The sequence below is a fragment of the Lissotriton vulgaris genome, unplaced genomic scaffold (assembly GCF_964263255.1).
Source record: "Lissotriton vulgaris unplaced genomic scaffold, aLisVul1.2 SCAFFOLD_626, whole genome shotgun sequence".
Classification (NCBI taxonomy): Eukaryota; Metazoa; Chordata; class Amphibia; order Caudata; family Salamandridae; genus Lissotriton; species Lissotriton vulgaris.
This window is the reverse complement of record NW_028242665.1, coordinates 668,249-696,190: the sequence shown is the minus strand read 5'-3', so window position 1 is coordinate 696,190 and position 27,942 is coordinate 668,249. Positions and strand designations below refer to the sequence as shown.

Below are 27,942 nucleotides of genomic sequence, written 5' to 3'. Positions count from 1 at the left end.
GAGTGGTTAATCAATCACACATTTTAATTTTTTTGTAAGTACTATATTAAATACTCCAAGTGGCTTTTAAACCCCTATTTTAAAAAGAGACGGCCTATTAGTTTGGACGAGGCCTATCTGTGTATAGTAACTCTGGCCATTGCAGATTTGATCTTCTGCATATGCACTTTTCTTAGAATAGCCATTAGAACACGCAAGTCCATGTTGGACCCCTGAGCCTCTCGACACAATTGTAACATTTTTTAACAGTTTTAGTCATATTCTTTCCCAATGTAATTACTTCTAATAGGCAGATTCACATTTTAATGATTATGTAATATTGCTGTATATATTTTTATATTGTCATGTGTTCCAACATTTTCAGACTGTTGTTTGTAATTGTCATGACTTTGTGCTTTTATGGGTACCAAGGTACCCGAATAAAGTTTATGAACTGAACTGAACTGTATATTTCATCTGATCCACCACCCATTAACTGAATCCTGGCCGTTCCAATATACCCCATAAATAATTCCATGTGACACAGTGAAAGGCTTTTTCAGCGTCCAGAAGGATCATGGCGATCCGGTCCCCCGTGACAGCCTGCACATCAAAAAGCGTGATGGCCCATCTTATATGGTCAGTTGTCCCTCGACCCGGGATAAATCCATGCTGCCATGGGGAAACCAGACCCCCAATGACCCTTCCCAGCCTATTGGCCAAGACCTTTACGTAGATTTTAGTGTCTGTATTTATGAGGGATATTGGACGGTACGAACCCGGATCCTCCTTAGGTTTGCCCTGCTTGTGAAAGACAATAATATTTGTTTCTTTCCAGGAGTCTGAGATTTCGCCTGAACAGATATTCGCCTTGCTATTAGAAGCATCTATCTTTACGATTATTGGAGATATGAACTTACATCTAGAGGACCATACATGTCCATTGGTACAGAATTTTTTAACTGACTTTGAAGCCCTGAAAGTACATTTATGTAATTTTGGCCCCACTCACTTAGCAGGCCATCAATTAGACTCAATCTTTGCTAACTTTGAGGGCCTTATTTGTGAGCCTGCATTACCTGTTATTTGGTCCGATCATTATCTGACCATTTATTATGTCAGGCTGACAGATAAGAAAGCCATGAGTAGGCCCAAGGATTCTTATTCCAGAAGCTGGAAAAAAGTGAAGATAGCAGATCTGAACTCCCAATTACACAATCTGAAGCCCCATTTTAACCTTGATGACCTTAGAGTAAGTGATCAAGACAAAATTACACAATGGTTGACCAAAGCTGTAGAGTCAACCATTCCACTCTCTAAGAGCAAACGGAACTCAGGTAGACCCCCAGTCCCGTGGTTTTCCGAAGAGCTAAAAATAGAAAAAAGTAAATGTAAAAAACTCGAGAGAAATTGGAGGAAAGATTATGATGTGGAAAAGAAGGAAATCTACAAACAAGCTCTAAAGGCATACCATCTGTCATGTAAAATAACTAAAGGTGATTTCACAAAAAATACTATTCTAGTAGCACAAAACAATTCTGGAACCTTATTCAAGGTTCTAAAAGAGCTAGCGGGGGCCGCTCATCAAACAGAACCGCCTATGCTGTCTATCGTACAGTGTAATGGCCTTGCACAATTCTTTAGAGATAAAATAGCTAATATTCACTTATCCTTCGGTAGTGACGAGGGATCTTGCCTCACCCCGAATAGAAGTCCAAGTTCCATGGAAAGTGTCGACCCTCCTGGGAATCAACTGTCGAGCTGGCAACCCCTTGACTAACAGTCATTTGTAGAAACTCTTAATGGCATCAAATCGGGTTCTCCAAATGATCCTATTCCAGCTGGCATCTTTAAACAACTTGACCCCGACATACTCAATGTCATCAGAGTTTTACTAAATGCATCACTAGAGGAAGCGATAATGCCGGCGGTATGGAAACACGCGATGGTAGTACCATTGCTGAAAAAAGCAAATAGCGATCCAGAGATACTGTCAAATTTCAGACCGGTATCACTGCTTCCCTTGTTTTCTAAAATTTTAGAAAAACATGTGAATAAGCAACTGGGGGAATACATAACCACCAATAAGTTATTACATCCATCTCAATCAGGATTTAGAGCAGGGCATTCGACTGAATCCACCTTATTGGGAGTCACAGAAGCGATTCGTCGAACATTAGACAATGGGGGCACGGCGGCACTCATTCTTTTCGACTTGAGTGCCGCATTTGACACTATATCCCATGGAAAATTACTAGAAACCCTAGAGGAAATAGGGATAAAGGGCACAGCACTGAGATGGCTAGAAAATTTCTTGGCTGACAGGTCCTATCAGGTATTTTCCCAAAATAACTACTCTGAGTTTCAATCTTCCCCACATGGAGTTCCTCAAGGGTCAATCTTGAGCCCCCTATTATTTAATATTTACATTGCCCCTCTTGCGTATATAGCGGACAGATTTGGTCTGACAATTTTTTCATACGCGGACGACACACAATTGGTGTTCTCCTTGTCATCAACCGATAAAAAGTCTCCCTCTTCCCTTCACTCTGGATTACAGAGCATGGCACAATGGATGTATTCTAGAAAATTAAAATTTAATGGTGATAAAACCGAACTTCTTATATTCGGAGACCAAGAAGATGTTTGGGGTCCAGCCCATTGGCCTTCTGAAATGGGACCGCTCCCGAGAGCAGTCACATCAGCTCGTAATTTAGGAGTAATAATAGACGACAAATTGACAATGCGCACCCAGGTCACTAAAACAGCGTCAGTCTGCTTCGCCATCCTCAAATGGTTGAGAAAAATCTTGTGGCAACTCCCGGAAGGGGCTCAGAGAACTGTAGTGCAAGCACTGATTGGGTCAAGGTTGGACTACGGTAATATCTTGTTCTTGGGGGCCAATAAAGAAATCATACGCCGACTTCAGGTCGTGCAAAACGCGGCAGCTAGGATACTTCTCCATCTACCTAGGCGAGCACATGTGTCGGAACATCTACGCAAGTTACATTGGCTCAAAATGGGCAACCGAGTTAAATTTAAGGCACTATGTTTCATGTACAAAATAAACATAGGAGAAGCGCCAGCCTATCTGTGCAAACTGGTTCAGAAATACATCACGACCCGGAACCTCCGATCTATCCATCAGGAGAGATTTGTGGTTCCCAGATTTAGGCGAGCAAGACTAGGAGGACACTCCTTTGGTTATTTGGCATCAGCACTTTGGAACTCAATCCCGCTCAATCTGCGCCTTGAACCAAACTACATGAAATTTAGGAAAGGTGTCAAGGCATGGCTTTTTAATCAAGAATGATACCATGAATTTATGACCCTATGGAATGTTCTGATCCAAGGCGCCGGGAAACCCTCAGGGTAGCTGGTGCGCCATACAAATGGAAAAAATAAATAAATAAATAAATCATGCCACTAAATAAATCCAGCAAAAAGGGGGTTATCACTACCTGTAGGCATTTATATACTTCAAGTGGAATACTATCTGGCCCTGTGGCCTTGCCTGCCGCTAAATCCTGCATTGCTTCTACCACTTCACTCAGTGCCAGGTCTTTATCTAATGCCACTCTTTCCTGTTCGGCCAGAATGTGGCCAAAGTCTTCAAATGCTAAACCGGCAGACTCTGCCCTGTCCTATTCTTGATATAGATTTTGGTAGAAGTTCTTAAAGACCTTTCTAATATCTTCTGGCTCCGTATACTCCTGATTGCCCTCATGAATTTTCACTATTGTATTTCTCCTAAAGCCCTGCCTAATCCTTAAGGCTAGGAGCTTGCCTGCCTGCTCTCCTGTCTCATACATCCTACTTCTGTGTATCTGATAATCATCAGCACTTCTCTGTGCTGCGCACTTATTTACTTCTGCCTTGAGAGCCAGTATCGTATGCCGGCTATCATTAGCCTCTTTCCCACATGTGACATCCCTCATATGTTGCTCCTCTGCCTGTACCAGCTGAGCCATCAATTTCTCATGCTCCTCTCGAGCTTCTTTCCTCCGGCTAGCAGAGAAGCTGATCGTCTCCCTTCTTAATGCCACCTTAAAAGAGTCCCATACGCAGTTTCGGGAAGCACTATACCTATTTATATCAAGATAATTTTGGGCCCAACTCTTTTGGTGTTCCACAACTATGGGATCCACTATCAGTCTCCTCTCAAAACTCCACCTATAACGCGACCCAGTAACCTTATCGCTTTCAAAAGCTAGAAATAATGTACTGTGATCGGAGATTACTTTTGGTAATTTGGTAATTCCTGCTCTCCCCACCTCCGAAGATGATATAAGAAAGTATTCCAATTTAGTGTACTTCTTAAAGGGGCAGGAGAAATAGGTAAAGCCTGGATTAAGGGGTTCCTTATACCCCCACACATCCGACAAACTGTGTGAACTATTTAAAGAGGACAAGGCTCTAAAAACCTTGGGCTTCCGGCCGGCATAGTTATATTAATACCACCTGCAAAATCTGCAGATATATTGAAATCGCCGCAAACTATGAGGGGACATGGCCAGTTCAGTAATTCTACCTCTAGTTTATCGAACAATTCAGGTTCATCCTGGTTAGAGCCATAAATTGTATACAGTGTACACCCCACCTCAAGTTCCACAATTGCCCACCTGCCCAAAGTATCTGCCAGGGAGCGTCTAACGCCACCCAAACTAGTTTTGGCAAAAATTGCCAACCCTCTAACCGTGGACGTCTGTGTGGAACACACCAATGCCTCAAACCCCTTAATATTTAGGAGATATTTTTTAGCCCAGGGTAGGTGAGTCTCCTGTATACAAATCACATCTAACTGATTTGAACTCACAAAATGCCCTAATTTTTGCCTTTTGTTCCAATCATTTATACCCCCTATATTTAGCTAACATATCTTAAGTTTCCCCATCATTCCATTGACAGAAAACCCCTGAACGATAGCTCAGTTGAGGCCAATTGATTACAAACGATACATAAACCCAACCAGAAACAACAATGCACCAGGTACAGTCCAATTTCCCCCCTTTTATCCCATCCCACACCGTGAAATCCCAACCACCCCACCCTTCCCCACCAGCCCCCCTCCCTTTGTGACCCCCACAGCTTAGTTCACCCTACCCCCCCCCCCCACAAGGACACTCAGACCTTGGTCTGTGCATGTGATGTGTGCAGTGCTAGTGGACAGTGGATCCTACAGACACAGCCAAAACTAAATTACAATATACCCTTATACCCAGAAAAAGGAGACAATTTCTCAACTTCACTCCATCTTCAGGAAAGCTAAAACTTTCTTCCCCCTTCCTATCCCAGGACCTCCCCCCCGCCCTTCATAAAGACCAATGGCCAGAAAACCACCCCCTCACCCCCACCAAAATGACCAGCAGATTATTTGCCCAGGGAGTCCAGATACTCCTTTGCTTTTATCTCTGAAGAGAAGTAGCGTGTGGCACCCTGGTTGATAACTTTTAGTTGCGCCGGATTAACCAAATACGCCTGGATCTTTTTGTCCTGAAAAGGTTTCAAGAGCTGCCTTAACCTCCAGCTCATTTCTACCTTAATATGGCAGAAGACGGGCCATTACAAAAAATGAGACACCACCGCTTGATCTCTTAGCATCTGGCCTACCTCTATCAGAAATAGACTGCAGCAGAAGGAAGTTTCCAAAGAAAACAAGTATTGCCCGAGGTCTATCACCCTCATTCAGTGGTGCTTGCAGTTTGAACGGAATCCGATGCGCTCTTTGGATTTCTGTCGCCCAATTCCACTCGGCGAGTTCCGGAGAAGCTGCCTTGAAAAGATTGATTATGTAGCTCCTAGTGTCAGACCCTTCTAGGCCTTCTTGAACCCCCAGAACTCTGAGATTATTCCTTCTTTGTCTGTTTTCAGACTCTTCTAGTTTCCATTGTATGCCTTTGATCTGGGCGTCGTGGGCCTCCACCTGAGTTACAGCATTAGTCGCATCCGCTTCCGACGCCATCACTCTCTCTTCCAAATTCGCCACTCTCTCCCATATTAGAAAATGCCTTAGAGAGCTTCCGCACCACCTCCTGCGTTTTTCTCATCCCTGCCTGAGCTTTCCGGCTTTCTTGACGGGTTTCCTCTCTATGAGCCAGGATAGCCTGATGTATAGTATCCAGCATGGGGGAGTACCATCCATTTGCTCTGGAGCTTTTCTTGCAGAGGACCCCGAAAGTGGAGTAGCCGATAAATAGTCCTACAAAATATCTTTCCTTCCTCTGCCTTTCATACCATTTTGCCCTGTAGATTTTTTAGCTGTTGAGGGGTGATCCTCCTCACTATCCTCAGGGTCTGACTCCAGACTACTATCCCCCTGTGAGGTGCTCAAAATGTCATCTGACCACTCCGCCCCCTCAAAAACAGAGAAAAAACAATCGCTGGGCTCTTTCTCAACTTCAGCCCTATTTTTATCTCCCGTAGCGATAGATTTGTTACTTTCTGCTATAGCGGCCAAACCCTGCCTACTAGTCTGATTCTCAGCATCTTCCACTTCCGGAGGCATGGATGGACCGAGCACTTGCTTGTTGATTATCCCGTCTCCTTTACCCCCGGGCACCTTGCTGTCTTTTTTACCAGAGTGCTCAAGAGGAGTAGCAGTGGGTTTTTTAATTAGCCTGATGATATCTTCTGGGTGACATGACCACAAGTTTTATTCTTACTGTATATTTCTCAAACACGGTAAATAAATATTTGCCTTATTTATGTCCATAATAGCTTGAGTAAATATGGAGAAACCTGCCAAGGAAAACCATTATGTGTCAGCAAAGCAGGGTCAGACTAAATGCAGTTGTACGTTGAATTATGAGCCTTGTTCCCCAGACAAGCTGAACTTTAGAAAAAAGCCCAACAAAAAAAAACAATGTTGGGTGCCTAGAAAAAACAAAGATTGAAGATGGACCAAGAACATATATTTAATATCCTCTCATTTCCTGGCAAGTGAACTTACTTTTCCTTAAACGAAACTCCAGTTGCAGATCCTCGAGTATGTGTGTGAGCTGCTGTTTCTGTCAAAGTGCCCTTCTGCAGGCATCTTGGCATCAAAGGAGCTGAGTGAGGCAATGCTGTCTGCAGTAGAGGCGTTGCATAGCTGGCAATGATGCTAGTGACGATGCTGAGGGCAGGTAAGGCAAAATGTCTGTGCTGGAAAAGACCTCCAGCAACATGCGTGCCCTTTTTAAAAGCCTCTTCCTCTATCGTGCCTCAAGCAAGTCATGTCACTGAGGCAGATGAGGGCGGGGAAATGCAAGTGAGACACTGATTGTTTACATATGCCTCTTAGATGTTTTTCCAGGCGAATGCGCTCTCAAGAAATCACAACAGGCAGAAGTAGCACTGAATGAGTGACTGCTATTGTTTTCTACGGGGGCTGCATGAAAAGGCATAGTCGGCCGCAAGAGGCCTGTGGGCTATACTTTGAGTACAGCTGGACAAGTTTAAGATCTTGTCAGTACAAGCGGCGGGGTCTATCCCCGGCATCGCGTCTGCCTTTTTAGCTATCACGAACTGAAAACAGCTTAGCTGATAAAACTTAAACTTTATCCTCTCTGTTGTTATGTATACAGTCGCTGCTGTTTACTTTATATTTTTAAATTGCGCCGTATGTTCTTTTAGCTTATCTCAGTCCACCTACCTGTCTTAACAGCTGCCTGCAGTCCACCTACCTGTCTTAACAGCTGCCTGCAGTCCCCGGTCCGCCACATCTTGTGCCGATTGAGCGTAGGGACGAAAAAGGCATTGACATCCCGTCAGTTTGCCGACCGGAAGTACAGTTGGTGCACTAGCTCCCGCAATTATCCTCTAGCCCTACAAAAAGCGGGGCAGGGTGCGGACGCGCCGGCAGCACGCCGAAGGCACAACAAAGGCAACCCCTTCTGCGCCCGTCCGCGCCAGACCGCTGCCAGCTGCCAGGACCCCTTCCTCTCCCACCTTGTCCCAGCTCTCTGACCTGGTGTGTAAATTTGGTGAGTGATTAAAATGGCAATTCTTAAATATTCTAGTCAAGGGCTAAAAGATGTAAATAATTTCCATTCTAGACCTTCAGTCACACTTGAAGACACAATCATCAGCAGGGCACAAGGTATACCATGTTTAAATGAACCAGCCTTATTGAGCAAAAACGAAATATCTCATGATTCAAAATTCCTAAACCACTAAGAGCAATATATTTCAATGTGCGCTCTATTTCCAAACAGTCTGTTGAGATATGGAGCCTCTTGGATATGGAATTATCGGTCATCTGCTTTTTCACGGAAACCTGGCTACATGAGCATACCTCCGCAGATGTAGTAGCTGGCCTTTCCACCCCAATATAACATAACTAGAATGGATAGAAAGGGGAAAAGAGGAGGAGGTCTACTCATAGCCACTATCTCTGGCATGAGTATTACCGCCTTAGAAACTATGAGCTGAGACCAATTAGAACTATGAGGGACCGTCTGGGAGTGCTTGGAGTGGAGCTTTAGCATATAGACCCCGGCCCCAAAAATGATTTCTCCTACAAACTACTTGAGAATATCGCCCACAAGTATTGACCTCTGATCTTTTTTTCTTAATAGGAGATTTTAATCATCATGCTGAGAAATTACAGAATCCAGACACAGATCAGCTGATCACAAATATGAGCACACTGGTATTAGCCCAATTGGTAACAGGTCCCACTCATATCGCAGGTCATGCGCTTGATCTACTGTTTACAAATTCTTCAGACATTACAGTAGAATCTCAATCCCCACTGTTATGGACAGATAATTACCTATTAGAATTTGCTATTCCAGGACATATGATCTAAACATACTTTAGGAATGAACCAATATGGCAAAGGCAATGGCGTAAAGTCACCTCACCTCTCTTTGCAACACATTTCAGCTCCTTCCATTATAACCATAAGGCCAACATCAATCAGGCAGCAACCTCCATTGAGAAGCAATGACGGTTGCGCTAGACAATATTGCTCCCCTCACCAGGGTTAAAGTTAAATCTAGGGCCGCTCCCTTGTTCACGGAGCAACTAAAGACAGTGAAGCTCTCCTCCAAAACAGCAGAGCGGAAATGGAGAAAAAGTAAAGATCCGACTGATTGCGAAACATACAAAAATATCCACCGCAGCTACATGGAGGATATCAGGCAAACAAAAAAAGTTTTCTGCCAAACCGGATAGATGAGGCGGCGAACTCCAGTAAGGAACTCTACCAAATTCTAAAAGAATTTACAATGCCTTCTGCTCAGTCACTAACCCCCAACTCGTAGGACTGGACTGATTCTCTCTCTAAATTTCTCGATGATAAAATTATTGTAATTCATAACTCTTTTCCGCCCCAAGCAAATAACAACCTTTTAGAAAATCAATCCATCGTGTCTCCAGGTCCCCTTCATATCTTGGACGAATTTTCCCAATTTAATACAGAGTTAGTGGCAAAAGCCATGCAAAAAATAAAATTAGGCTCGCCTATTGACCCCGTGCCACTGAAATGTCTTCAAATCATTGCACTGGTGCTGTTAGATAGCCTCACTGACCTATTTAACAGTTCACTGTCGTAGGCCGAGGTCCCAAAAATATGGAAAGCTGCCAGAGTTTTTTTTTTTTTTTTTTTTTTTTTTGCGCAAGACCTTTATTGAAAATCAAGCAGTTGACACAGCCTGAGCCTACAACCCTGGGGACGGCTCGCTACGTTTATTCCATTAACCAACATTGCGAGTGAATGTTACATATGTCGCAGAATACTGTAGGTTATCGTATGTATGGCTAATAGCTGGTTTTAGAAACTGAGTCTCACTTTTTTTCTTTTAATAACAAGAACAACATAACAACATACCCCAATTCAGACCGTACAGTGTAACCTTAGTGTACTACCCAGCAGTTGTGTTGACATACTTAGGTTCCCCCTCTTCCTGCCGTCATCCCACACCCGTCCAATTAGCACTCATGCAGTCATTCAACCCGTTCAGTCCATGGGTGGAAGTTCCTCCTCATCCTGCAGGGAGGTCAGATAATCCTCCAAATAAACCCACATATTTTTTGGTCGCGACTTAGCTGGTAACAATTCTTCATAAGTTTGTAACTTGTCACGACAGGTGGACATGTCATGCAACCATGTTTTTAACTTCGGCACTTTGCGACTGTGCCAGCATTGCGCCACTTGTCTCTTAGCCAATAAGAGTGCTATCGCACAGAACTTCCTCTTCAAGGCCCTGAACTGCGGTACTATCCCCAGTAAGCAGACTTTGGGTGTACAGTGTACCTCCTCCTCCAGCATAACAGATAAAGTGGCAGTTACCTCCCCCCAGTATCCTTCCACCTTGGCGCAGCCCCACGCCAAATGTGCAAAGCCCGCACCCTCCTGGTTACACCTTTTACATCTGTCCTCCTCCTGAAACCCAAATTTTAACAATTTCGCTGGTGTGTAATACACTTGATGGAGGAATTTAAAGTGAATTATCCTCAGATTACCATTTGGTGTAAGGATCTGTGTCAGGGCGCATGCGCTAGCCCATTCTGCATCAGACAATGGTGTGTCAAGTAGTGCATCCCACCGCCCCTTGGCCTTCAACTCTTGTCCGTCTAGTTCCGATTGTGCGGCTGAATACAGCCTAGACACCAGGTGCGACAAATCATTAGTTGTGATTAACAGTTGCAATGGTGTAAGGCATTCCGGCTCCGATGGGAACGTAGGGTAGTGCTCCCTCAGGGCTCTAGTGAGTCTGAAATATGTGAAGCGAAACATGGATGTTTGGTTATGAACATAACCCAATTTGTCTAGGCCCACGAACTCGCCATCTTGGAACACGTCTCCCATCCTATCAATACCGGCTCTGGTCAGTAGAGACATTCCGACGCTTTCCCCAGTTACCGAGAGCTCCTGATGATGGTGTAGCATCATGGCTGGTGCATATAGTGGGGTCTTGTGTGCTAGGTGCCCCAGTCTATGCCAGGCTTTGACCATAGCATCCACCGTGTTGATATCTCTAGCATGCAACGGGGGGCGGGTGTGTGAAATTATTGCTGTGAGTGGAATAGGGTGCGCGTCGCTCTCCTCTATAGCGGTGTGAGTGAGGTATGGAACTGCGTGATACCAATACGCCGCGTATTGAGCCTGCGCGCACAGGTAGTACAGGAGGAAATCAGGTACCCCCGAAGCCGCCCCGTGCAAGTGGAAGTGTCAGAGTCCGCAGATCCACACGGGCCTGTTTACCCGCCCAAATCAAGGTCCGCACCAGGGAGTTCATGTGACGGAAGATAGCCTGCGGCGGAGTGATTGGAATGTTGTTAAACAGGTATAGTAGCTTGGGCAGTATGTTCATTTTGACAATCGCTATCCTGTCTGCCAGTGAAAGGGGCAGATGTATCCAACGTTTTACACTGTCCTCCAGTTTCGACAGCACCACCCCGTAGTTTGCCCTAAGCACCTCATCCGGATCTCTGTGGTACATGACCCCTAGGTATCTGATAGGGTCCTGTTGCCACCCCAGCGGAAAGTCCACCACAAATGTAGAAGTGGTGTCCGTGAGGGGTATTATAGAGGATTTGGACCAATTTATGGCCAGACCCGAATGCCCCCCGAACCTGATGTATTCCCTGAGTATGGCGTTCAAGTGAGTCTCCGGGTCCCGGACGTACAGTAACATGTCGTCCGCATATAATGATATGTGAAGCGGCCTGGCTATGAAGTGCAGTGCCAATTCCTTGTAGTTCTGTCGTATCAGACACGCCAGAGGTTCTAGTGCTAACGCAAATAATAGCGGCGAGAGTGGGCAGCCTTGCCGCGTCCCTCGCTCAATGGCAAATTGATCCGAAATATACCCATTGATTCTGACCCTGGCACGTGGTTGCGTGTAAAGCAGGGTGACCCATTGCACAAAACGTTTAGGGAACCCCATTCTATTGAGGACAGTGATCATATACCGCCATTCAATGGAGTCAAACGCCTTCGCCGCGTCTAACATGACCGCTACAGCTTTGACTGAAGGTTGCATATAGTGTGATAGTGCAAATAGAGTCCTGGTGTTATGTGCTGTCGATCTTGAGGGCACAAAGCCGGACTGGTCCGGCAGTACCAGACTGGTCATCAGTGGTGACAGCCGCTTGGCTATAAGTTTCGCAAGGATTTTCGAATCTACGTTTATTAAAGATAGCGGTCGGTACGAGTCACATTCCTCCGGATCTTTAGATGGTTTCAGGAGAGCGATAATCATGGCTTCACGTAACGTGGGGGGGAGCATTCCTTTCTCAAAGGAGGTGCCATACATATCCACTAAGTGCGGCGCTAGGATGTCTGCATATTGTTTGTAAAATTCCGGGGTGAACCCATCCGGGCCAGGTGCCTTGCCATTGGGAAGTGAGCCTATGATCTCAGTAACCTCATCCGCCGTGATAGGCCTTGCTAAGTACTCCCTGTGCGCATCTGACAGCCACCCTATCGCTACATCGTGCAGGTATTCATAGGTGTCATCAGCCGGGGCAATGGGCTGGGACTTGTAGAGGGATCCAAATGAATTAACAAAGCATTTCAGTATGTCAGTAGCATGGGTTTGTGTGTCTCCCTCCCCGTTCTTCACCCTAAGGATCGCAGTTGGGCCGCGACCTGTACATATCTTCCGCGCTAAGAAAGCCCCCGGTCTACCTCCTTCCCCAAAGGCTGTAGCCACATGTGTGCGGTTCAAATATTTCATTTCGGAGTCTAGAAAGTCTGCGTGCTCTGTGTGTATTTCACGGAGTTTGGCCAGGTGCAAGATATCCTGAGTGGACTCATATAGGGATTCCAGGTCTCTCATCTTCTGCTCACATCTGCGTATCTGAGCTCTAATATCCTTCAGAACCCCAACTGTGGTGCTAATACAGACCCCTCTAATCGTGGCCTTAAATGCCTCCCAGAGAATGCCTGGGTCATCAGTCGATGGGGCATTAAGGTCAAAGTAATCCTTAATCGCCTTCTTGATTGTGTCTGCGTAAACTGCATCACTTAGAGCACGCGCGTTAAAGCGCCACTGGAAGGGGGGAGGTGTGTATCTTGGAATGTCCAGCTGCAGGAGGACAGGATTGTGGTCAGATAGCGTGCGAGGGAGCACCTGTAGGTGTCGCACCCATAGTGCCAGGTCAGAGGAGCCCAGCCAGTAATCCAGCCTGGACCAGCTGTTGCAGGAAGCAGTAACGTGCGTGGCCCCAGGCGCGTCGGTGTTCCTCAACCTCCAAAGATCCTCTAGACCCAGGTCTTTCATCATGTGTCCCACCAGTGTGCGTGAGTGCTTGTGCTGTTCCACTGAGTTAGCTGAACGGTCCAAACCGTCACGTAGTGTCACGTTCCAATCACCACCACATAATATGTGCGTGCTATTGTGTTTCTGCAGGTGTCCCCATACCTCCCTGAAGAAATCTGGGGCGTCTGTGTTAGGACCGTACACATTCAACAATGTCACCTTCTGCCCTCTCAATGTACCTGATACCATTAAAAATCTGCCCGAAGGGTCCTGTGTTACTGTGTGATTCACGAAACCCACCCCCCGTTTCACCAAAATGATCACCCCTCTAGAGTAAGAAGAGTACGAGGCCCTGTAAACCCCCTCCGCCCATCTTGACCCCAGCTGTGCGTGCGAGTGCGGGGCCAGGTGAGACTCCTGTAGGAACGCTATGTCCACATTCCACCTTGTCAGGCTGGCAAATATCTGCCGTATTTTACGTGGCTGTGAGAACCCTCTAATGTTCCATGTAAGAACGTTTAAACTGTGCCTACCCGCCTCCCTGGTCCCCATCAAAATCCAATGACATAAGGCATGAACGCACACCATAAATCAATTGCATAGAGATTGCCAGTATCTCCCCTTTAGGTGCCCCATTCGACACAGCAGTAGCTAGGACTAACTTGGAACCAGCACAAAAATACATTACACATTCTGTCGGTCTAATAGTACAATCAAATAACCCACCCCCCCAGAACCCACCCACTCCAGCAACCCCAACCTGCCGAAGCCAGTCCCATCCAGTGCACCAATCCGTAACTCCCACAACCATAAATACAGTGCCCAGAACCAAACTCTTACTGGGTTATACCCTTGTAGAGGTCCGCCAGGGGCACAACTCTCCACCCGGTGTACAGGTGTGGGCGATGCTAAAGAAGCTGTATGAAACGCAGTTCAGGTGAATACTCGCCCCCCCCCCCCCCGAACAGCCAACAACAGAGCCACTGGCTTAGCAACACGTCTGTAGCAGTGCGTTTCCAATGCAGTTACATCAATTAATCAGCAAGGCACAGAATCCCTCGCCTCCCACTTGCACTGCTCGCCATATAGAGTGTATCGGGGATCGCTGACAGTCAGTTATTGAGGCGTCCCCTAGTTAAAGCATATTGAGCAGCGCACAGCATACAAGGGGGCAGTCTCCTGCCACACGTGCACCAGCCTGCAGAGAGCAAACGCCACAGAGTATTAGTGTCTCTCAGTTGTGTATGCCAATATTGCTTTATGTAGCGGGCATGTGCCGTGATGCATTCACAAGTCAAAGTTAGCAGTGATCCGCATCATCGAGCAGTAGCCTCTGAGCCCCAGTGGGACCTCTTCACCCAGACACCCTGTGCATGTTGAACCAACCCCACAACTGGTCAAACTGGAAAACAGTATCAAGCAGGCTAGCCAAGTGCGGAGAGTAGAGTCCATGCTAAAACGCATGATTTGGAACAGAACGGTACACTCACCAGTGGCAGACCATGAATCAACCCCTTACTGTTAGTCCGAGTCATGTCGTTGTTCATTTTGCGAATTGTCTCTCATCTCCCGTTGCACCCTTTTGACAAATTCTTGTGCTGCTTTCGGAGACGGTAGTACTGTCGCTTTCTCTTTCCATACCACCCTGAGGCGCGCCGGATACATCATGGAATACACAATGTTCAAATCACGCAATTTGGCCTTCACTGCAGTGTATTCTTTCCGGGCCTGCTGGACCGCAACTGTGTGGTCAGGATAAAATTCCAAGGAGTTCCCCTGATGCTGGATCTTCCCTTTCTCTCTTGCTAGCCGAAGGATCGTATCCCTGTCGCGGTAGTTGAGGATTCGCGCCACAATCGGTCTCGGCGTGGCGCCGGGCGGTGGTTTCGGGGCCAGTGACCTATGTGCACGCTCCACGATGAAGAGGGGCGATAGGGCCTCAGCTCCGAACAGGTCTTTGCACAGTGTTTCCACGTAGGTTTCCATGCGGCCTGTGTTGGTGGACTCCGGCAGGCCCGCGATCCGTACGTTGTTGCGCCTCGAGCGCGCTTCTAAATCCTCCTCCTTCGCCCTGATCACCTCCAGGAGCCGTTCCATATCTGCGCATTTTGAGGTGGAGGCCCGCGCCTCATCTTCAACCGCGGATATGCGTGTTTCGGCCTCATCCAGTCTCTCTCCATGCTTTTCTTGTCGTGCTGCCATGGTATCCATTCTGCAAGTTAAGTTGTCCAACTTGCCATTAATGTCCTGTAGGTTCGATTGTATCGCTAGCAGGATCTTTTCAATGTTGTTATTGGGCGCATGCCCTGCCTCATCCTCCACCACCCCGTCAGTGGATTTCTGCGTTTTTTTCGCCTCAAAGGGCAACTTCTGTTGGTGTTTGTCCGGCTTGCCCATGTTTGCGGGTGGGGAGACCGCCTTCCTGCACGTGGACCCCGATGCCCTCGTATGCCTGGTCGCTGACGCCGTGGTGAACCCCACCCTTGGGGTGTCTGCCGCCGAAAAGATCGTCACAGCGCTAAATGCACTGGTTGAGGGTGACCCTCTCCTGGGCGCGAGGTGATGTGACCGAATGCTGGCTGTATGCTGACCTCAACGCCGTCCAACAAACCCCCTCCGCTTAGTTGGCTTGTGGCCTCTTAGTCGTGCAGAGAAGACGACCCAGTGTGGCAGCTCGCTGTGCAGACGATATCTCGGGCCTCCCCGACCCCACAGGTGGCGTGTTGTCTCGATATGGCCAGCACTTTCCCTCCACACGCAGTATTTGTCAAGCAGCCGTCGCAGCAGGTGTGTCGCTTCTGTAGGCCCAACGTATGCCAGGTTGCAGTCTCTCTTACCAGCCTCAGCGGGCCTGCAATGCCGGGATCTGCGAGCTCCTGACCGAGAGGGGCGGCCACGCACGTGGTCGCGAGAAAGCCCCCGTTACTTACGTCAGCTACCAATCCTGGCGCCACAACATGAAGCACCGGCTCTCGTGGGCTGATGAGGCAGAGCAGCGGCGGCCACAGGTCCCTGATGGAAGGGCGAGCCCACGCAATGCTTCAGGCAGCACCGACAAGCGCAGACTGTCCGCTGCTCACCATGCTCGCCGCCATTAGCCAACACCACCTAACCTGTAGGAGCGTGGGTATGTCCCCCTCTCCGCTCGCGCTCAGTACTGCCCTCCACGCCGGGTGCACAGCGGCTCGCTGTTCTCTCTTCCGCTGTACCGGGCCACCGCCAGGGTCGTGGTACAGCCACCGGAGCTGGAGACTAGTCGGCTATGCCCGCGTTTTTTGAGCAGCGGCCGCCATCTTGTCAGGCAGTGACTCCAGCACCTGAACGTGGGTCCCTGGCGCACCGCAGCGCGACTAATTATGATGCAGGGGCAGCGGAGAGGCCAGTTCTCAAATCTCTACCTCCGCTACGCTTCTGTGATCTTGGACGGTAGATCGGTGACTGTTTGCTGCCAAGCTGCTGTGCTTATGTCCCAATGCGGCGGCCATCTTGTCAGGCGTCCGGACATCTCGCCCTGATCATCCGCAAATTGTGGAGCAATCTCTGTCCGCCGGGTTACGAGCTCCAGCACGTCCCACATCTGTTTAGGCGTCCGGGGGCCCGGTGGCTGGGGTGAGACCGGCGAGATCCACCAGAGTTGCCGATCGCCCGGCGGAGCAGCTTCTCAGGCAGCCATGTCGCCGTGCGCCCCCTAGCGCCTCTCCGAAAGCTGCCAGAGTTAGGCCAATTTTAAAGAAATCCACTGCAGATCCAAAACTCCCCTCGAACTATCGCCCCATCTCGTTGCTTCCTCATTTTGGGAAGATACTTAAATTACTGGTTAACAAACAACTCGTTATCCACCTTGAGTCATGGACTACTGGACTCCACTCAGTCGGGTTTCAGAGCCGTCCATAGTACAGAAACAGCGCTGGTAGAAGTAACAGACAACATTAGGCTAACATTGGACAGAGGTCAGTCATCAATTCTCGTCCTGCTAGATCTATTTGCCGCATTTGACACCATCTCCCACAGCATTCGAGAAAACCAACTCTGGGAGATTGGTGTCAGGGGAAAGGCCCTAAAGTGGCTCAAGAGCAATATAACGGACCAAGTTACAACGGTACAGGTGGGCAACACCGTTTGATGTAGTAGACCAGTCAGGATGGGAGTGCCACAGGGCTCCATTCTGAATCCGACTCTTTTTAATCTTTACGTGACCCCGCTGGTCAAGGTGATTAAATCCTACCGCTTTGATGTTGTATCATATGCAGATGATACTCAGATCTGGATCACTCTTGGCCCAGACCCGTCAGAGACAAAGTTGCGATTCACAGACTGCATGTCCCAAGTTAACAGATGGATGAGCACAAATCACATTCAATTAAACGGAGGCAAGTCTGAGATTGTGCTTTTTGGCAAGGCTCATGAGCACTGGTCACATGACTGGTGGCCCCTGAACCTTGGCTCCTGTCCAATCTCAAAACAGTCGGTACGGAACCTAGGATTCCATATGGACAATAAACTATCAATGAAAAATCAGATCAACTATATAATTGGTTCCTGTTTTGGCGTGACGCGTAGTTTACGCAAGGTTTTTAAATGGATTCCGATGGAGGCCAGAAAACCTCTAGTTCAGGGATTGATCATCAACCGTATGGACTACGGCAATGCCTTGTTGTCCTCACTCAACGAAGACCTTCCTACAAGGCTTCAGATTCTGCAGAACACCACGGCCAGGCTGGTTCTCAACCTCCTGCCAAGTTCTCCTTCGGCCCCTAGCATGAGACTTCTACACTGGCTCCCTGTCAGAAAGCAAATTTGCTTCAAGATCCTTTGTTTAACACACAAAAATATGTACGGAAAAGGCCCAGGTTACTTGGCCAAAAAAAGTTGGTACCAGCCTTGCAGGACCCTGAGATCCAGTAACAAATCAGTTCACCACTCAGAATTCGCACAACTAGAAATGGAGGAAGATCCTTTTCTTTTCTTGCACCTGCTTTCTGGAACAAACTGCCCTCAAACTTATGCATGATTACAGATAACAACTGCTTTCACAGGAAGTTAAAGACATGGCTGTTTGACAACTAAACACGCTGGCCTTTCAGAGCTGTCCACAAGCGCCATGAGACTTTTGAGTGATTTGTGCGCTGAATAAATGTCTCTGATTTGATTTGATTTGATCATTTGCTTGAGTCGCTTTGATGAAAATGCAAAGAGAAATAGAGTACAAATACCCATTTGATACATTGGAGGAGTGCTTTGGGGCACATTTACTGTTTGAGGATCAGATGGACAGATATCTTGAGAGAGGAAGTCTTGTACAACCAGCCCAACCACCAAATAGATAATTCCCCATTGCTGTGGCTTAGAATTGTTGCCTCAATGCTACTGCCGATGTGTCAGAAGTACTTTCTGCAAAACAGTCTTGTTATGTGGGTCAACATATAATGGTGAAACCAACAAGGGAGGTACTGTTCCTGTCAGCAATATAGGAAAGTAGACAAAATGGTGACCGAAGCATGGAGAGTAAATTCTAAGGATTCATTCTTTTTGCCCTCGCACATTCCTCTAAAAGAATCCACAGTGTTTCTTCAGGACCTAAAACAATGATAGTCCTACTCCACACCATAACTGTGATGTGTAGTGTAGGTATTCTCACTAAAAGAAAATATCTGATGCAATGATATAGAAAATGACTGTCCAATTCTCTAGATCAGTCATGAAATGCCCCATAGGTCAAAATAGAGGTAAGCGCACAGCTGCTAAGTGGTTCTGGCACAGAGATGCAAGAGACCTGACGTCCTCTGATCGCCTGTATCGATTGAATACCTACACTACACATCACAGTTTAGGTGTGATGTAGGACTATAATTGTTTAAGTCCTGAAGAAGCGCCATGGATCCTTTGTGGACCATAGGGCGCAACACATGTAAACCTGGCTACTCCTGACATGACTACACCCACAGGCTTAGAGCTACTTTGATACAACACACTCATACAGTAGCCTTGACTCATGAACAGGTTTTTTGTTCCTGCCAGGAGGACCATCACATCAAAAATTGGTATCTCCTAGACAGTTTTAGCCAAATATTTCTCACAGTTGAATACTCTATCACATTTAGGACATTCTCATACCTGCGTCTTTCATCATATGGCAAGAACAATAAAAGATCTCCTCTAAAGTTACCTTTCGTGTGGCCTGTAGGGCATTGCAGCTCCAGCTCTACAAGGAGCAACACCCGATGATGAAGTATGACATCCCCAGGGATGTGTGTGACACCAAGAATTAATCTTTAGGATTCCCACTCCGTGCTTCGTCCCTCGTTTTGTCTACTTTCCTTTCTTTCTGGCACGAACAGTACCTCCCTTCTTGATTGAATTAGTGCTTTTGCAGCCTAGGTTCCAGACCTTTATTGGCTCTCAGTCCCCCCTCTATTTCGCTTTGATGTGATATCATGGAGACAAGCCCTGCATATGCGATCAAAAATAAACCCCCATTCTTGAACATTTGTTTTGAATCAACAAAAGAAAATGCCTCTGGTGCATGAAGTTTTCTCCACATGTGCAAGGGACATTTCTGATTGTGCCATCACTGTCAGGGAAATCACCATCAGAAAAGGACATAGATTCAAACACTGGGGTGGATGGACTATAAATGCAGGGTTTCCCATGGTGGATCCAGCTGAGGCACATTGGTTTGAAAGTTAAGGCCTTATTTAGAATATGAGGATGGGATACTCCATCAAAACGTGACTGATAACCCGTCTGCCTTATTATGAGTGCTATTGGTTGCAATGCTTTTGAAATACAGTGGACAGATATGCGCCATAGTTGTGAGAGGCTTTCCAGTCTGCCAAACTTTAAATAAGGCCCTTAGTTGTTCCCCAACATTTGAATGCGGAGGGGGAACCATGAGGTTGTCTGAGTGGAACATCTTCTTCTGGTTAACCCCAGATGTTCTGCATCCACCAACCTCATAACTAACCCCTTCGTCTATATCCTTTCCTGATATAGTCAACCCTTAAAAATATGCTGAAGACGCATTTTAGGAATCGTCGCTTGTAGAAAAAAATTCTTATGTTCTTCTTTGTATTTGAAGACGCCTTATGTCCCTTGTTCCACACTAAATGTTTGCTTCACACTTAGGCCCTCAATATGAGTAGTCCATAGTAAAACTAGGGGTTTGATAATTCTGCAGTTGTGAATTAACAGCGATTCCATGTCTTTATGGAATAACATGTGAGAATCTGTGTTTTCTTGCAGATTCCCACACATTTGTTCCTGGTGTTTCAGATGAAGATTTCAGCTGCTGAATTACACAGAAATTATAATTATGCTGGGGTAAGTAGCTCATGTTACTGATGCCAATTGTGCTTAATGGCCTACTCATAATAAGTGCCTTAAAATAGTTTTCATCTAGTTCATTTCCATGAATTGTTTGGCCTGCAAAGCAATACCACTGCACTGCTCACATTTACGCATTTTGCTCTACCTTGCGCTTAATCAAAGGCTAAATTAGGTTCATTTTAGGAGCACCTGTGTCCAGGTGTGGGCGGTCTTATCTGCATTATTCCAGGAACTGTATGACTACAAATAAGTTATTGTTTTCTATAGCCATGAATGGAGAAGTTGGCAAGTTTGTATCCATTTTTGTGCTGCTATGGTCATTTTGAAGTGCAAAAAGGGGATGCTAAATATTTAATTCTCTGCTCTTTTATTGTTTTTTTATTTATCGTGCACTAAGTGGCAATAAATGTCAAAGCATTGAAGAGACTAATATTGAGGATATTTGATTACAAATATAAATACAAAGATAAATTAGTGTTAGATCTGTCATCCTTAGGGCAGTCTTCCCCTGGATTTCTTGCCTTTTACCTGCATGTTTTGCTAATTATTTCTTTTTGCCATAGGACTCTGAACACTTTACGACTGCTAACCAGTACTAAAGTGCATGGCTTCTCTCCTAAACATGATGACATTGGAGTATAAATTATTGGCCTATTTGATGTAATGGTCAGCCGACGCTCTTCAACGTCTACATGGCTCCACTTGCCCCCATCGTCAGAACCTACGGACTCAACATCGTGTCATACGCAGACGACACCCAGCTCATCCTCTCCCTATCCAACGAGCCCAACACCGCCAGACACAACTTTCGAGAAGGCATGGAAGCCGTCGCCAAATGGATGAAAAACAGCTGCCTACAACTAAACACCAACAAAACAGAAGTACTCATCATGGGCCCAAACCCCGATGCCTGGAGCGACACCTGGTGGCTCACCGCCCTCGGAAACCCGAGCTCAAAATGGACCGCCAGATCAACTCTGTCTCATCTTCCTGCTTCCACACCCTCCGCCTCCTTCGTAAGACCTTCAAATGGATCCCCCTCGAACACCGAAAGACAGTCACTCACGCCCTGGTCACCAGCAGACTCGACTACGGCAACGCACTCTACGCCGGAATAAACAAAAACCTCATCCGCAAGCTACAGAACATCCAGAACGCCGCCGCAAGACTGGTCCTCAACCTGCCAAAACACTGCAACATCTCCCAGCACCTGCGCACACTCCACTGGCTCCCCGTCGAGGCGAGAATCACCTTTAAGATGCTAACCCACGCTCACAAGGCCCTCCACGGCACCGGACCAGCATACCTGAACAGCCGGCTCAAATTCCACGCACCCCAAAGGACCCTACGATCAGCCCAGCTCTCCTACGCCGAGGTCCCCCGCACCAGAAAGACCAGATCGGGAGGCCGCTCCTTCTCCTTCCTCGCGGCCAAAGCATGGAACGCCCTTCCGCTCCACCTCAGACAGACAACATCGCTCCCCATCTTCGCAAGAAACCTCAAAACCTGGCTCTTCGACAGACCCCCTCCTTGATGGAATGGAACCTGCACCCCCCCCACCCCTAGCGCCTTGAGACCCTTACGGGTGAGTAGTTGCGTTTTAACAAACTCCTGGTAAAGTGGCATTCCATATGCCCAGGGCCTGTACTTCAATTGCTACTAGTGTGTCTGAAGCACTAGATGTGCCATCCATATAGGTAGCATTTTCAAACCTATCTCAGACCTGCCACTGCAGTGCTGTGTGTGCATTTTACTGCCACTTTGACTTGGCTTTTTAAACTACTTGATAAGCCTTAACTACCCTTTTATTATACATAAGTGACCCCTAAGGTAGGGCCTTAGTAACCATATGGGTAGGCTGCTATGTCAGTAAAAAGAAGGCCATGTCATTTATGTTTTACATGTCCTGGTAGTGACAAACAGCCTGTTTTGTTTTTCGCTACTGTGAGGCTTACTCATAGGTTAGCATTGGAAATTTCTTAATATACCTTTTAGCTGTAATTCCTAATCAGAGACCAGTTGTTTTTCAATGTTTCATATGTTTCCAATGGTAATTATATATCATCCTTACAGGTGAAGTTATATTTAACATTGCTGTTTTCAAAATGCCCCTTTTAGAAGGTGGATATTTCTCTTGACTTACTGCTCTATGTGCCTAACAGCCTTTCTCCAATACATGTCCGGGGTGGGTGACAGCTACACTTTGTGCATTCCCCCTAGACAGCCACAAACACTGTACGGTGAGGCTCATCTGCATTCATCTTCATTCTGATAGGTCTTCCTGGGCTGTGAAGAATGGGAGGGGCTGACACACATATTTATGAGTAGGGACCTGTCCACACTTAAAGGACTTATTTACCCCCCCCCCCCCACACACACACACACACACACCTCCCCCACAAATAGCCTGGCAGACAGGACTGGGTTGAAAGGGATTCTTATGCACTTAGAAAATAATATCTCAACTTCTACTGATTTTTTTTTTTTGGCCTTGTTTTATTCAGATAAATATTCTCTATTTTTCTAAGCCTGTGTGGAGTCTTTTGTGGTGTATACATTGTGTTACTATGTGTTTGTGTTGCACAATACTTTGCACATTGCCTCTTTAGTTTAGCCTGACTGCTTTGTGCAAAGTCACCTGAGGGTGAGCACAGGTAAAAGTTTAGTGTGTATCTTACCTACCCTGACTAGTGTGGTGGTTCCTGCCTGGCTTGGTTGCATAACTCAGTCAACACGGGATTCAATTTCTAACAATGGATGTTATTGAATCAGTGGAACAACAAAAATATCCATTGTGGGGAAAAAATTAAGACTGCGTGAGTGGTAATCCAAGTTAAAGATAAGGAAGGTTACAATGTTATTTATAATGCTTAGGTAACCTTCTCAATACTATTCAATTCACAGATGACATTTTAGAGTCTAAACAATAGAGGGAGAGAGTTATCTAATTTGTATGCAGATGTGATCCCAATAAGAGAGTGCCTTTGCAAGGGATTCTATGTCACATTTTAAACACAGGAACATAGTCAAAGGGGATCTGTAAGGACACAGTAAGTGTCCACCACTAAGAAGCTAGAGCTTATTTAGAGTCCTGAACAGTGCCTAATGGTCTCAGGACATTTATGTATTTGTACGTTTTATAAAGTGATAACCATCACATAGGAAACCATAGTGTTGAATGGTCCCACTGTAAGTTAGCTCTTGGCACTGGGAGAAATTGAGTTGCTAGTTGAGAGGGTTGTGAGAGCTCCTCAAGCAGCAGCTACAATCCATGGCAGGGTGAAGTACAATATGTCACTAAAGTAACCTGTGCTTAAACCTCTGGTAGCTTGGCACGAAAGCAGCCAGGCTTCACTTAGAGACAATCTGCAGCACACAAACAGTATTAAAGTGAAAGCACAACATAGGAAAAATCCCACGTCAAATTTAGAAAAATAGAGCAAAATGTATCAAATTATTGGATGGCACAAAAATCCAATCAGTGGAACTGGGGATATGCAGTTTCAAAGATTTAAGATAATGGAGGAAAACCCAAACTTCTGAATTTCTGCTTTCCCTTTAGGAGGATCAGCGCCGGAAAACCTACGGGTAGCTGTGCGCTTAAGAAATGTAATAATAAATAAATAAATAAATAAATAAATAAATAAATAAATAAAATCTCAACTGATGCAACACCAAGTGTCCTGGACCTGAGTTGTGATTGGCTTAGGAGAAGGAGCCTGGCTGCCTGCTTCCTGTTCCTGTCGAAAGCAGGAGAGCAGCAGCAGAGAAGATGTAGGACCAGGTCTCAAGGTAAGTTCACCTTTTTTTTTGTGATTCCCCCCTCTTTACCTCCACGTGACACACTTTCATCATTTCAAGGGATTTTCTTCCCTCAAATTACTGAAACCCCCAATTTAAAAGCACACCCTTTTACAATCATGATTGCTAGTACCACCGAGGGCGTTGTATTGTATGACCTACTTCGACCATGGTGAGCAAAATTCAGTTTTGATGCATTATGGGAATGGTAGTTCCCATTCGTAATTTAGTGCAAAACTGTGCACATTCATTTTAAGTTATCAAAGAGGGGAAAGTCCTCAAAGGTTTTGAAGCTCTGTCATTTCATTCAACCCATCATTTATTGTGTTGAAGTGTAGAATCAAAGGGACTTCCAAATTAATCAGATGGCTCTCGATGACTCTCCTCGTGGGTTTTGAAGAAGTACTCCAAGAACAGTCCAAGATAAATCCTTTCCTGCATGTTGTTTTTCAGTCAAATAATTTACTAGCGGCGCTGTACAAACTTTTTATCGTATTCTGGATTTGTGTTGTGTAATTCTTTGGAGAACGTTTTGATTCGCCTTCCCACTGTAAAATTCCTCACAAGGGAACATAACCCCATAGACCACATTTTCGGTTTTATGATTGGAAAATATTTTTTGTTTACATATTACATTGCTGTATGTGAACTCAGATCCTTCCATGGTCTGATTTCAGCAAATACACATTCCACATTTGTGGTGTCCTTCTACCAGTGTTAAATTCCAAAGATGTTGCAGATCACGTTTGACTGACGGTAGCTGGATGTTGTCACGGACCACTTGATTCCGTATGCTTTGTTCTTTCTTTAAAACAAACAATGGTCTGGTGAATGATTTATTCGGCTTTGCTACCAAATGCAATTTTTTGCGATAATCAGCTTCAAAACGGAATTTTATTCACCACGTGTAAAAGTACCTCGAAAAAGGCAATGCCCTCAGTGGTACTACCAATCAGGATTGGAAAAGGTATGGTCATTTTAATCGTTCAATGGAAAGCAGGTGGGCAGCCGCTAGCTGGAGTAAAGAAAATTCCATGAAACGACTGACGGAGTTGGGGCCATTGGTTGTAGTTATTTACTCCCGGAAGTAAGTAATTTAGGGGCATTCCAAAGTCAACAAAGTAATGTTGCCTTAGCAAGCATGCATTTAACGCATTTCTCCATTGCAGGTGCATTGATTTTGTGCAGTCTGAAGGGGCCATGCAGGTTCATGTAATTTACTCAACTGAGCAAGCTTAAAGATAGCGCTTTATTAACATCTAAACACTTTCTCTTCCACTCCATCTCCTTTATTTATTTGGCATATTTTTCACATCTTTTTTTACGTCCAGTAGTGTTGTCCTTGCATCTGCACCCAGTCCAATCATAATCTATTGAATTCCTCAAGGAGGTTTTAGAACAGTATTCCATGTATCTCTAGTCGCTTTAGTCAGGATACAATACTAGGTTTCCTTTACATCTAAAACATCAATGAGTTAGAGTTAGAACGGAGACACTCATCCTTATTCAGTTTTTTCTATCCACTTTAGTGATAACCATACTATATTCTGAAATTAGTGGAGTCCTAGCTATAGTCATGCTTTTTTTAAATTGGAGTAATAATCTTCACATATGAGCGAACTGTTTCCCCACATCTCCCAGTCTAGACTGACCATACATCTTGTCTAGTAGTCCTTCCTGTAAGCTGTACCCTCCGCCATCTATTCAATAACATCATGTAGTTACACCGCCAAGTAACACAATTCATAGTGAGGCAGTCTGATATCCCCTCTTCACAAGAGTTTAGTACCCCATGTTTCTCTGTACTGCAACTCCACCCAGACCAAATTTATGAACCTTCTTTCGCGGTCTTCTCAATTCTTTTGAGATGACAATATAACCTTGAATGATTATTGTAACATTTCCGCTTTGGTCAAATCCAATATAGGAAGCGTAATACAAAGATCTGTTGACTTTGCAAGCCCAGCTATTACCCTTTCTGTCTTCAATTTAGGACACCTACTTATCACAATTCCCTAAATTTCAAAAGCCGTCAGTTTTTCAAGCCAGTGGAAAGTAAAGTAGAATTTCAGTATTAAGACCAGGCAATGGGTTGATGTGAAACCAATTTATCTAGATCTAAGGTATTATGCGGTTTTCAAGCACTTTCACTAAAAAGCTGTGCCAGTATATTATTGACATACAGCTTACCTCCTTTTCTCTATTGCCCTCAACCACACAATACGTTTGTAAATATTTATGTAGTGTTCTAGCTAGGGGGATCTATTAGCAAAGTGGACAGGAATAGGGATAGAAGACACAGCTGGCAGGTGCTCCTCTCTAGCCCCGGAAATCTAAACAAATCTCCCCTCTTATCGCTTGCCAAACGTTCTGAGTAAAATATCTTTAGCCATTTAATAAAGGGTGGACTATTGTTTTGCATCACAAAACTCTGAGCATGAATGTCTAGCTGATTGTGTCAAAAGCTTATCCACTATCTAATAACATCACCACATTATCAAAGAAAGGTTTTCATCATCACAGGAAACAACTTTTCAAGAGTCCTGGAAGTGTTTGTTAGACATGAAGCTAGTTGGGTCTGCATCCACCCAATCAGTAATTACTTTTTGTGACCTGACAACAAATATTTTACAGACTTTTTGAGTGGCAAAATTCATATTTGGTAAAAGACGATATGCTTTCATTCCTAGCATCTTTGTATGTATTCTACATCATAATATAGTAAGGTTGAGACTTTTTTTGTTATTTTGCTTACCATGACCTCTGTTTATCTTCTCAAGTAATGGCATGGATCCTCTGGCACCAAATTCCTCGCCTTGATCATTCAGTGCTTCCTTGACTACATCATAACTGCACAGAACCACCACTGGATCTGGACCCAGATGAATAGTGTAGACAGGGCCATATTTTTCACCGAGCTGAAATTGAAGTAAAGACAATTAGTGATCAATGCATTAAAGTCTTGAAATAGTTTACAGCAGTAACTGAAAAAATGCTATGAATTATATGTATTCCCCATCTCCAGATCTGTCAGCCTATCTGCATAATTTAAAGGCAGATATATCGTAGACACCCTATCATGACACTTCCTGAAAATTTGCAGAGATAACTCCACCAGACTGGAGTAGCTTATGCTCCACTCCATCTGGTTGTGTTATCTTCCTAAATTTCAGATGTGGAAAGGACGTTGCATGTTCATGGAAATTAAGATAGTACCACTAACTGGGCTTTAAGTGGGCCAGGTCCATCTGGGTCTGAGACCCGGTAGCAATTACAAACAGACATGGAAACAGGTCCCTATCGGGCTCTATATTCATGTCCTGAACTTTAGAGGCAAAGAGACTCAGTGATTTCTGAATAATAAATGTGAAAGCTTTATAGTTATCATATCAGTGATATAATTTCTCCTTGCTCACAAGTTTTTCTTACTGTTATCCTTCCTTTTGCAGTTCATAAAAGCTTTTGCTGTTTCCAGTATAATTTGTGTCTGTATTTTTAGGTCGAGCATTATATGTGTATGTACTGTGTGGGCTCTGGGGATCAGCCCTAGGAATTGTATGCTTCCTCTTTGGGACTTTTCTTTTCTGTTCAACTGCCTCTATTTAACTGTCTTGATAGAAAACGACCAGTAGAGGTCAGTAAA

General features: G+C 45.4%; 1 protein-coding gene across 1 annotated transcript in view; it reads right to left on the bottom strand.

Annotated features, from left to right (window-relative positions):
- The window catches only part of LOC147668873 (cytochrome P450 2C11-like), a 197,986-nt gene extending 170,756 nt beyond the window's left edge, over positions 1–27,230 (bottom strand). The window contains exon 1 of the mRNA XM_086948381.1: positions 27,055–27,230. Coding sequence (XP_086804507.1) covers positions 27,055–27,088 — 34 coding nt within the window. The 5' untranslated portion in view covers positions 27,089–27,230. The remainder of the gene's footprint in view (positions 1–27,054) is intronic.
- Between the last annotated feature and the right edge of the window lie 712 nt (positions 27,231–27,942).